General features: G+C 38.8%; 2 protein-coding genes across 8 annotated transcripts in view; one reads left to right on the top strand and one right to left on the bottom strand.

The window, feature by feature from the left end:
- Positions 1-5,756, top strand: part of limch1b (LIM and calponin homology domains 1b) — a 98,475-nt gene extending 92,719 nt beyond the window's left edge. For 6 of the 7 annotated variants that reach the window (XM_058398072.1, XM_058398077.1, XM_058398073.1 and 3 more), the window contains 8 exons: positions 384-533; positions 788-873; positions 983-1,092; positions 2,590-2,704; positions 2,881-2,961; positions 3,180-3,288; positions 3,447-3,549; positions 3,641-5,756. In XM_058398072.1, coding sequence (XP_058254055.1) covers positions 384-533; positions 788-873; positions 983-1,092; positions 2,590-2,704; positions 2,881-2,961; positions 3,180-3,288; positions 3,447-3,549; positions 3,641-3,666 — 780 coding nt within the window. In that variant the 3' untranslated portion in view covers positions 3,667-5,756. The remainder of the gene's footprint in view (positions 1-383; positions 534-787; positions 874-982; positions 1,093-2,589; positions 2,705-2,880; positions 2,962-3,179; positions 3,289-3,446; positions 3,550-3,640) is intronic. The other variant, XM_058398074.1, reaches the window with a different exon arrangement.
- Positions 5,757-6,020: 264 nt separating this feature from the next.
- On the bottom strand, positions 6,021-9,873 carry phox2bb (paired like homeobox 2Bb). Its single transcript, XM_058398080.1, has 3 exons — positions 9,229-9,873; positions 8,372-8,559; positions 6,021-7,905 (listed from the first exon to the last, which is right to left on the bottom strand). The coding sequence occupies exons 1-3, from the start codon at positions 9,467-9,469 to the stop codon at positions 7,477-7,479; spliced, it is 858 nt and encodes a 285-aa protein (XP_058254063.1). The 5' UTR covers positions 9,470-9,873; the 3' UTR covers positions 6,021-7,476.
- Positions 9,874-12,629: the final 2,756 nt, after the last annotated feature.

Here is a 12,629-nt window from a genome sequence, read left to right as displayed (position 1 = left end):
TGATTTGCTTCCTCCTCTGTACTCGGTGTGGGGGAGGGGGGTTGTTGATTTTTAGGGGGAATACTAAGCATAAATTAATTAATAGTGGCTTTCAAAGGCTTTTTGTAGTTTGAGTGTATTTACAGCAAGAACGTGGATTTCAGCATGCTCCATTGTACGTTCATCAAACTGTCAGACAGTGACGCTGGACTCCTTTGCTCCTATTGTTTTTCACTCAAGCCAGTATAACACAGCAAAAATGAAGTGAATGTGGCACTGAATTCAGCCCTAACTTTGTAAATGTCACATCCCTTCACTAAACTTTTCTCTACAGATTACACCATTGTTCCAGCAGAGCTTTTTCTATCATGTCATTTGTTTGTGTCTTTATTGTCCTCTTGAAGGAGCGTAAGATTCTTGAGGAAACAGTGGCTCCTCTGACGCCCAACTCTCCTCTGCCGTCTTCTCCCTGTTTAAAAGAATCTGCTCTCGCTCAGAACAGCATCGTTCGTGACTGGGAACGCAAGCAAGTGCAGTTGGAGAAACAGATAAGGGTATGGAAAGATGCAGAGATACTGTATGTACATGGAAGATAAGTAGGGAAGCTTTAAAGGGTACATAGGAGGCTGTATGGGAGGATGTGAGGAAAGACACATGGGTATTTTGGGTGTTGGGGAGGTGTGTAGAAGAATTCATAGGAGTATAGACATATTAGATAATGTATGGACAATTTATTTGGGGATGCCTGGAAGGAGATGAAAGATGAAACATGAATGAATATTAAACATACTAATTATTTTCCATTTAGATGGAAACCTTGGAGAATGGCAGACAAATGGAAAATGGGAGGAAGGAACCAACAAGGACAAAGGAACAGCTCTCTCAGTCAGAACAGTTAGTCCTGCTAAACAGATGTTCATCTGAACCTACATTAGATCTGTCAGTATATTACTGCCTCCTCATTTTGGTCGGTCTCTTTGCTTGTGGTCTTGTTTTACTGCAGTCCTCAAAAGCCAAGCTATGACCAGTTACTGGGCCAGACTAATGGACAACGAGGAGGAGGAGGAGCAGGGGGGCAGAACAAAGTCCCTGAACACCTGCACATCAGTCAGAGTAAGTACAGCAAAATGTACTCTGTGCTTTTTTCCCTAAAGTAAGCTGGCATGCTGTGGTGTGTATTTGAGAGTATGGAAGACGTATGAAACAAGACAAAACTATTGCATGGTTACATTTTCTGAAGTTCTGTGCTTCAAGAGGTATGTGTAACAAACATATGCTCACTGGTTACTTTATTAGGAACACCATACTGATACTGGGTAGAACCCACATTGCCCTTAGAAATAGCTAACATTCCTTATGGCATGGATTCCACATGGTGTTCGCAAGAGTTCCTTTAAGTCCATGTTGACATGATTGAATCATGTAATTGCTGCAGATTTGTCAGCTGCACATTTATGCTGCAAATCTGTTCTACCACATCCCAAAAATGTTCTACTAGATTCAGATTTGGAGGCTGCTGAAGTGCACTGAGCCCAACATCATGTTCATGCAACCAGGGATGAAGGGATACACATGGTCTCACCAACAATACTCAGATATCCTGTGGCATTCAAACAGTTCAAACTCTATATCTCACATTTACTTCGTGTACATGCGCACACAGCTTCTCCTCGAGTGGCATTGTTCACATTACTGCTGGTGTATCTCATGTAATCTAGCGGAATAAATGCAACATCCCTTAGAACAAAACATCTCTGTCCATCTGGTTTCCAGGTCAAACTACAATGTTTAATGATTCCATACACATTGATGTTAAACACTTTGAAAGCTGTTTCAATATAAAGCTTTCTGTAGTCCAGAAGACTTAGAACACCCTGGTAGGTTAACCTGATAAATCATTATTGTTAGTGCTTAATATTCGGTCTAGAATAGTACACAAGTGTGCAATTTAAAAGACAATGTTAGTTTTTTTTATTCAGTTATGGACACAATACTGTACTGGTACTATACCACCTCCACTATTTATTGCACCACACAGATGCATCAAATGACTGCAGGATACCTTCAGTGGCCATCTTGAAATACACCTCATTAACAAGTATAAATCAGCCTTTGCACTGCTGCTACATGAATGGATAATTGCATGAATGAGCAATTATCCAATGGGTATAAGCATGTGATTTCAAAACAAATTTGTACCGAACATTTTAAAGGCCTTTCTATGCCAATAAATATGAACCCTAACAAATGCTGAAATGCAGCCAAGGAACAGCTGAAATGAAATGTATCTCATTTATGTGGAATAGTCTAATACCTTAATGCTATAGCGTAGTATATAAAGTTGTGACTAATAAGGCAGAACAATTTTGTCAACACTAGAGGGCAGTGAGCATTATTTCAAGGTTGCAGGAACGGAGTCCATTGGTGAGAATTCCCTGCTCAAATTCATTTAGTGTTTAGAGAGGAAAAATAATGAAACTGAATTTTAAAATTGTTCTTGACTTCAGTGAATTATGGTAAAAGGTATTCGTTATCTTTATTTGGTCATTGAAGGTACACATGTTGTATAATATGTATAATATAAATGATGCTTGACTGTGTTTGGTATAGATGCCTCATGGAGCAGCAAGCAGCATCAGCAGCATCCCTCATCAGAGCCCTGGCAAAAGACTGCTTCTCAGGACAGTAACAAAAATATCCAGCCAGCGCCTGGTAGTCGTCGAAGGTGTGTGTGCTTGATTGGTTAAATGTGCATTTAGGCTTTTGTGTCTTTAAAATGTGTGCATCCGCAATCGTGTGAATTATCCTCATCCCCATGGAAGCTATTCAGATTCCATTTTCATGGCTAAAGCTGTGAGTATGGAAATGCGTGTGAATGAGAGTGTGGCTTCTGCTCCTCAGGTCTGGCTCCATAGAAAATGCTGGTGCAAAGTCATCACAGTCCATCTCACACACAGACACACAACCTCCATCACCAAACAGGTACATGGTCGTGCTCTCTTTGTCTCTTTGTCGCGCTTTGTCTTTTCTCAACCACAAGGGGGCAGGCTTTCTCAAGATTTAACTTTTTTTTTTCAACCACACCCTTATCTTTCTTTTTTTTTTTCACTGTGCAGCCATGTAAGTATTGCAACGACTGCAGATATCTGCTTGATGTGTTAAATTTTAACAAAAGACGGTGTGTGTGTGTGTGTGTGTAGATCTGTGAGTGGGAAGAAGCAGTGTTCAAGTTGTGGTCATCCACTTGGTAAAGGGGCAGCCATGATTATCGAGACTCTCAGCCTTTACTTCCACATCCAGTGCTTTAAGGTCTGTATTTCTGCTGTGTTTACCTCCAAATGTACAACTGTTCTTCGTTTTAAGTGTATATTATATACACTAAGCACTATTATGTACACTTAACACTTGTTTTCATGTTGTCTTTCCCCCTCAAACACACAACTACACACACACACATATGCTTTTAGTGTGGGATCTGTAAGGGACAGCTAGGTGACACCTCCACAGGAACAGACGTAAGGATCAGAAACGGTCTGCTCAACTGTCATCAGTGCTACATCCGCTCTCGCTGTGAGTCACTTTTATACACACACAGAGGCATTTTCATATTTGCAGTTAAACTGAAAATGATCTCTGTCATATTATCTATTCTCTTTTTCAGCTGCTGGTCAGCCCACCAACTTGTGAGCAGGCATTATGATTTGGGGAAACCTATACAAACCATCACAGCTTCTAACAATCACCCAGTGCTTGTTGGACTGTTTGCATCTCCACCTTCACTGAGACCAGTTCAATATCTCCAAGTCAAGGCTAATTTGCTATTGTCAATATCTCCTAATAAGTGTGTCAAAAGCCTGGTGCTTTTTTTTTCAAGGATAAAATAATCAACGTTCACCCAGCTGATCAGTAAAGTTCTGCAAATGGTAGACCTTTTAGAAAACAGATGGGTTTTAAACTAATACAGAAGATTCCACTCATGCCACACTAAAACCAGCACACTACAGGTAAAAGTCTGCTGGTGGAACAATGAGATGCCTATCATCATTTTTGTATGTTAAAAAGAATCACAAATCTATTGTCTTTGAATCTTTTATCCATCACTATGTGAAAATATGGTGTATACCATTAAAATCTCTTAGATTGCAATGTTTATCTTGATTATGCAGGATTTACTTGGTGCAGTGGTCCCTTCCAATGACTTCAAGATCATCCAGTCTGCACTAGTTGTGTGCCTATTTACATATAATACCATGAAGAAAATGTAGGCCACTGCAAACTGTTGGAAATGCACAACAAAATCACCAACATTAGCACACCATTATTTTTTATCCTTCCATGTCAGAAAAAATGAGAATTTAGAGCTGGTTTATCTAATCTGAATCGTGCTCCACCTCTGCTGCTGCTCCTCCTTCATCTTCTATCATGGTCTTCATAATGGCGGGAAGCTGGCCATAATCATGGCTGGGAAGCAGACCATAATTGTGGCTGCACCTGATCGATAGACATCCATTTCCCCCTTTGCATTTCCTGGGCTGAAGGGGAAAAATGTCCTCATGTACCAAGTTAAGGTTTCGTAGTTTGGACTGATTAAGTAAAGCTCATGTGTACTGACTGCTTTTGTGGTGACAAAAGCAATTACATCTGTCTTAAGGTCATTTTAAGATGGCTTTGGTTTATTAGTGGAGGGAATGTTAATGCATTGAAACAATGTGCCTTAGAATGAATGATTGCACAAAAAGCAGCTTGAGATATCAAATCCAAAGACTTTTGTCTTTAGACAGGACAAAATAACATTTTTGGCCACAGAGAAGGAAAATTTAACAGGGAAATTTAGAAAAAATAAATATCTTTTTCGAGTCTCTGTATCCTTTAGAGTGTATTTTGAATTTACACACAAAAAACCTTGTTCTCTCATAAATAAAGGTATCAAGCTGTACTTTTCTTTCTATAAAGAATAATGCCTTTTTTTTTTTTTTTACCTTTAGTGTGCATCTTTCACTGGGACACATGAATATTGTATGCCTAATAAAATCTTAGAACAATATAAGGAACATAATTTGACCTTAAGAATGAATGATCTGTAAATTTAAAGAAACATTTCACACTTCTTCCCACTTAAAAGATAATATATTCATGTACAAAAGAAGTACTTTTGATTGTTCCAACCCAATGAGAAGGTAAAGTAGAGTTTGGTACCTTTATTTCTAAGAGTACTTTAGGCTTATTTTGTACTTTACCTAAATCCGGGTGATCTGTATATGAATGAATGAAAAACCTGCCTGAGGGTGTCATGTTTCTGCACACAAATAGCAATACCAGGCTTATGTTTATTTTAGAAACGGTTTATAATCTGCCTAGAAACCACTCCACTAGCCACGCTTAACACAGTCTAACCAATAGCTTTTTCCACGATATGTACCTGAACATAAGGGCAGAAACCCGAAAAGCTTTTGCAAAAAATCAGTTAATGTTCACCTTTCGAGAATTTTGATCACTGGACATTTAATATGCTCTCATAATTTCTTGTATAGTCAGTGTTCTGCGCTTTGGGTCTGGTCGCGTAGCTATTAGTCACAACAGGAATATAGGCTACATACAGAGTGGGTGCAGTTTGATATGGTCTAGGATGAATGACCTACCTTGGAAATGCTATCAAATCTAAGGTATATTTATTGTGATCTTCAAATGTACACTATCCGAATATAGATTACTTTGTTGTTCCAATGCGATGGCTTTACAGTATACTCTATGTTTCTAAATAAAACTCCTTAAAATTATTTTCTGATTCTGGGTCCGTTTGTTCAGGAGACTGTCGATAGAAGCTATCCAAATATGTTTGCTGTTTTTACAATATTAAATGAAAAACATAGACATTTGGGTCATTATAGTATAAAAAACACTGGTTATATACTATTCAGATAGTCATTTATTTTTGTTTGAATGAAAAAAATGTTCTCCTATAATTAACCATTTGATTATCTGACGTGTATATTATCATTATTATTGTTGTTGTTGTTATTATTATTATTATTATTATTATTATTATTATTATTATTTGTAGTAGTACTACTACTAAGCTTGCATTATGTAACATTCAAATTTAGCGTTAATGGTTCACATAAATGCCGTCCGGCTGCTGTCCAAGGTTCTGAAACTGACCACGTCATTGATATTGACGTTCTATAATCTGCTGTGTAGCATAAAATCATGTATTATTTATGAATCCTTTGAATGTTTATAATATTTCAAAGACAAAATTGCAGTAGGACGAAATGCAAAGACTAATTGCAATGTGAATGCATGAGAAGATTAGCGATAAGTATTCTCCAACCAAATAATCATAGATGCGTAAAGCATTTTAAATCAATCAAATCTTGAGTATTTCGTATTATGAAGGAATATGATGGCTATAATTTACATCCAGGCCGAAGAGGAACCAGGACCAGTATGGTTTCATAATTATTATTGTTTTTATCATCAACAACCATGTCAATGGTACACCTGAAAAACTATGTGCACATGTAGAAATATTTCCTTCTTAAATATAAGCATCCATTACCTACATATAAATAATTCTCAAATCCCAGACAAAACGTGTTACATAATGTTCACAAAATAGGTCAAATTATTATAAAATTGAACAAAATAGACAACATGCAAAAAAAGAAAAGAAATAAATACAATGCGTTGCATCCATTCCCATTTTCTGAAATGAATTTGCCAGTGGTAACTTTGTAAAACATTAAAAAGACTGAACTACGAGGGGCGATATGGTGTCTATGCTTATCTAGGACGATATTATACGTATTAACACTATACAATCTGAGCCACAAAAACACAGCCGTAGAAAGACACACAAAACGTTTAAGTATTCCTGTCAACAGTGAAATATGTACGTTTGTGCCATTTTAAGGTATAATTTGCCGTAGATTCATAGATATTTTTAAATGAGTGTTTTTAGAACCCCTGGCTCTAATGCTTTTGTAACTTCATATGTAGAAATATATAACAGAGGCAGTAATTTGTGTGTACAGACATATAATTTACGGTACATGAATGCTTAAAAGTCGGTGTAAACAAACAGCCATGACGTCATGTCGCACCGAGTCCGTGATGAAATACTTCTTAGGCAGTCTATCAGTTATTTATATCTATATATGGTATCGACGATCACAGCTATTCAACTAGAACAAAAAAGACGCAAGATGTCAAAACCAAAACGATGATTATAGCTTGGGCTAACGTAAGGTCTGTAGAATATAATCATCCAGCCAGCTGTGTAAACGAATGGCTATCGAAAAAGTCAGGTGATGGAGACCGACAGTGGGTCTCCTGGTTTTATGTGTTTATTATTTTTTTCAACAGTGAGCAGAGAAAACTGGTCTCCCTCGTTATTTTGGCATTCCTCCTTTGATGAGTCAATGATCAGTTCGCTTTATTTCTTTCCTCCATTTCTCTGTCTTTTTCTCTCTTCCTTTACTCGGACGACCCTTTCGTTCAGAACATGCTGGTCTTTACTAAAGTGGCTTTGGCTCCGTTCTGTCTTTGTAAGGATGACAGCACACTGGCGAACGGTCCCCCGAGAGAGTCTGGAATGGAGGTTATGGTGCCCGGGGCGGATGGCCAGCCCTGACTGGGCGCTGTGCCACCCATGCCACCCACAGTCGTCTTGGCCTGCTCGACTGGACCGTTTCCGCTCGCGCTGACTTGGGACCCACCGGTAGGACTTGGACCACCACAGGTGGACGCAGGGTTCGGATTGGGTCCGGGGCCTCCTGTGCTGTCTGGGTCGGTGGCTTTTGCCTCTTTGCTGTCCTCCTCGCGAGCGTCTGATTTCTTGCCTGAGCCGTTCTTGGCGGCAGCGGCAGCGGCGGCGGCCGCTCGCTCCTGTTTACGGAACTTAGCGCGTCTGTTTTGGAACCACACCTGCGGGAAAACAGAAATATTTAACAACTCAGACTAATAGTGACATCAAAGTGACATCTAAATATCTATACATATATAATTAACAAGTACATTTTATTTTGTATTTATTTATTTTATTTTAATTGTATTGACGTATGAATGATTTAATTCTCTATAATTTATATGTTCGGCCCATATTAATTAGATTAAATACGGTCAATACAAATAGACTATGAAAGTAATACAAAGTATTTTAGTTTTTAAATAGAATTCAGTTAAATTATAAAACAAAAAGTAATATAATAGAATTATTATATGTGCATGCAACTATACCCAGGTCATGTTGATAAATTAAAATATACATTTATTATAAATATCCATGTAACCAGCAAGTTTATTCGTCTGGTAACAGTTATAAAATATAGCGCCATTTTGTGAATAAAGAGAAGCCTATGAATCTAACAGGTCTTGTTGTGTGATTATGCACCTGTACTCTGGCCTCGGTTAAATCGATTTTCAGTGCAAGCTCTTCGCGTGTGTAAATGTCGGGGTAGTGGGTCTCTGCAAAAACGCGCTCCAGCTCCTTCAGCTGCGCGCTGGTGAACGTGGTGCGGATGCGCCTCTGCTTTCTCTTCTCGTTTAGGCCACCGTGATCAGTAAACAGCTTGTAGGGAACTGTCAAAAAATATACAAAGAAAATACACAGAACTGTCAAAAGAGCCATATAATTCTGTTAAAATGTTTTAGGCAATCTAGTCAGCTCTTGTTTCAGTGAAAAGAGAATACATGAATTAAAGTTTGGAGGAAAATGTAAGCAGAGAGATGCCTGTATCATAGTTGGAATGAGATAAGATCAAATCACGATAAAAGATAATGTTATGAAAATCCCGACTCAGTTGTAATCTGGTTATCTGTGAAATGTAGTTAATTGAATGTTATTGGAGGCAGGATTGGAAACTTGTCATAAATGCTTGCATCCTTTTCCACAGCTGGTATTACTGTAACTTCAATCCAGTTTCAATAATGAGCTTAAGTCCTTCGTTATTTCATTATTTTCGAAGGTTTATGTCTCGTCGCAAAGTAAATAAATTATGCCTATCATTTTGGCAGCTTAAGATAATTCTGTTGGCGGTTAGGGTGTGACTGGGATAGTGTAACCCCGTAACCGAATTACCGCTTGCCTGCAATCGCTTCTAACGTGATAAATTCTTTCATTTGTGTAAGCAGATTTCGTTTGGTAAATACTAAACACATTTCCATTTTCAAATGCAATCAAGTCGTCCAAGGCTATATACCGGGCCGAGATTCGCTCGGGCTCGGTATAGCTGGTGAACGCGGGCTTACCTGCGGCGTACGGGCTACTCTGATGATCCCGCAGCGTGCCCAGGCTGCATGAGCCGGGGGTCAGAGACGGACATCCTGAGGTGGCACCAAACGTGGTCCTGATCGGGTTGTACTGGAAGCCACTGGCTTGGCTGCACGAGCTGAAGTCCGCGTAGGCTGACGCCAGGCTCGACGTGTCCATCCCGGCCATACAGGACTCGTAGGCAGAGGAATTGAGGTATGAATACTCCATTTTATACATTTGAAAAGGCTCTGTGTAGAAGGAAAGCTGCACTCCCAAAAGAAAGAGAAAAAAATATATATGCACACACACAAACGTCAAATTGAATTAAATCGGCGAACGCATGGAAAAAAAGTTCGAAATTAATCAAAAAAGCGAGCAGAGCTGGGGAGCTTGATCTTTTTTTACTAGTTTGAAGGAGACTCGTGCCGTGGTAGATGTGCACTGCTCGGCGCCTGCTCCAAAACTGCCCTCCTTTATAGGAGCTGAGCCTTGTTTTATGAAAAGCCTCCCAAGGAGCCGCCTAGCCCCAGGTCTCTAGAGCATATAGTCCTCATAATAAACTTGGCTCTTTCCGCTTGGACAATAGCACAGCGTTTGGGTCTTATTGCTAGCGCTTTTTTACATGACAATAACTCATCAGTCTATTGGGCTGGCACTGGGGGGATCGGGCTGTCCAACCTCCCTATCATTGATCCCCTGCATCTCTAATTAGAATTTAATACCCCACCATTACGCGCCAGCCTCTCCCCCCCTCCATCGCGTACAGCCCTCTCCGCTCAAACCGCCATCTTGCCCTTTAATTCAATCACACCACTTGGAAATAATGAAAGTTGGGTGACGATTCTCCCTGATCCAATTTTCCCCGAGCTTTTAAGCCTTTTAACCGACCGTACACCTTGGGCTGAATTTTCGATAGCGTGTCCCCTGTCTCTCTCTCTCTCTCTCTCTCTCTTTCTCTCTCTCCTCGCTTCTTATCGCTATCTCTGCTATTTTACTTGGTTGTTTTTGGGTCGTTTTGCTAGAGTTTAGCATCCTGTTGTTGCTAAAGTGTAAATGTCACATCCTCAGTTTAGCAGTGGGTATGGTAGGGGCTGCATGGGATTAATACGCTTCGCATGTCAACTCAGCCATAAAATCAAGACGTGGATAAGAAACCTAGCCCCAGCACTTACACAAATGTAATAATAATAATAATAATAATAATAATAATAATAATAATAATAATAATAATAATAATGTTGTTATTATTGCTAGCTATTTTTTTCTAGGCCATAAATATTATAACTGTTATTTTATTTTTAAGAAATCGGATGTCGGCAGAAAGGATGTTCTATGTTTTTTTTAAGCCATTCACTGTCTTTCATTTCCATGCTGTGGTTTTACGCCGCCTAGTAATTTGAGAATCATTTTCTAATTGGTTTTATTGCAGTTAGGCTATTATTTTCGTTAAAGGGCAAATAACATTTCGGTAATGAGGGTAACAAACTCGTAAAATAATCATCAAGCCTCTTATCTTTATATTATTGCCCAAGTGCTTAATTTTGTTACGGTAACAAGTTGCTCGCTGGTTTTCGCCGTGACTTTCTTGGGTTCACTTAATACAATTATTGATTCCTGGGCAAAGTAGCCTATCTTATACTGAGCTGTACTATTATTTTAGCAATTGCTAACGGGCATGCCATTCACATTCATTCACTTTATACTATAACATACAGAGCATATATATATATATATATATATATATATATATATATATATATATATATATATATATATATATATATATATATATATGGGCGGGGCGTTGGCGTTGACGTATGGAGTTGTAATTGATGTAATTGATTAGCAATATATTAGGATAACGTGCAATGAATATTTTCTTATAATACATAAATCGTAAATCGTAAGCATATTATTTCTCTGTTCGTTTCAGCAGGATAAATAAATACCCGGTCACAACCTGTTGAAATTTTTCATCCTCTACTAAGATATTTTAAAAATAACATACCCTTTTTAACGACTGAAGTATTGAGCTATTAAAAATGGTAAGGAAAACGTGCGAAAGCGCAGATGGTTAAAATGTATGAGGTTACTCAAATAAAACACATTTAGGGTTTTACTGCTGATTTTTCTCCATTGCCTTTTTTTTCTTTTTCTTTATTTTTTCTATTCAGTTGCTCGGCTCCTATTGTAAGAAAGATAAACGACGATTAAAGTTCATTCTTTCTTGATACAACCCAGTCGCCCTTATGTAAATGTTCTTTTTTTTCTTTTCTACACGCGAGCTTGTGGCTCCGAGTTGTACCAAATGGTTAATTTGATTACAGAAACCAAAGACCAACTGGCCCACCGTCCTCCCTCCACGCGTCTGGCAGAGAAAAGCAGCCATCCCGAGGAATTAATCTAATAACACACAAAGGGCCGAGAAGTCTTTTCTGATATTTTTTGCCGAGGCAAATGGAATTATAGCTTTTGACCATCCGTTTCTTCCATTCAAATGACTCTTTCTTGTCGTGCTCTATAGTCCACCAGCCATTGAAACGCCCATCTATTATATTTTCAACATCTCCTTTTATACCATTAACTGGTTCCACGATCTGTTGGGCGGAATAAAATGTCAGCCTCCGAACACTGGATGTTTAATGTTGAATGTTACACCTGTCCACTACGCACACCAGTACACACACATAGACCTGCAAGAGGATGCTTTTTTTTGTTGTGTGTAAATCGACTGATTAAGTGTGTAAGCACATAGGCCTAATAGGTCAATAGCATGTCGTGCTTTAAATTAACTTTTATCTGCTCCATAAATCGTAAAAACTGAGCGTTATAGCTGTGATAATGATAATGGTTTAATAATAGGCGTGTAATTTCGAAGTTCATCTGTGATTTAATGACTCATAAATAACGGAGTCCATGTGGATTCACTTAAATAAATCAGGGAAAGTGCACCTTAAATTTCCAGCCACCAAAGTGGTTGACAATAGGGGGGGCGGACATTATTGTTAAAAAAATCGCAGAGGAGAAGTCCGTGTGGTCGCTCCACGCTGGCGGAATGCGGCTTGCACAGGAAAAAAACAGAGGAACAAAAAAATGCCATTGTGTGTAGATGGATGGGACTCATCAGAAAGCGAAAAGGGGCGTGAAAACAGAGAAAAGGCGGAGGAGAGGGACCGCTATGTCAGACTGAACATAATGTCCCACTATTTGACTAAAAAGTCTTCGATTTTAACAAATTCTGGAATAAGCATGAGGCGTGTGTGTGTGTGTGTGTGCGTGTGTGTGTGTGCGTGTGTGTGTTTGAAACAAGGGGAGTATTAACAATAGTAGACAATTAAAAATCAATAGGTTGTATTTTGTAGCGCTGTACCGATTTTCTTTTTACTTTTCATTGTAT

This window comes from Hemibagrus wyckioides, linkage group LG08, assembly GCF_019097595.1.
Source record: "Hemibagrus wyckioides isolate EC202008001 linkage group LG08, SWU_Hwy_1.0, whole genome shotgun sequence".
NCBI classification, from domain to species: domain Eukaryota; kingdom Metazoa; phylum Chordata; class Actinopteri; order Siluriformes; family Bagridae; genus Hemibagrus; species Hemibagrus wyckioides.
This window is presented reverse-complemented; position numbering and strand designations above follow the sequence as displayed.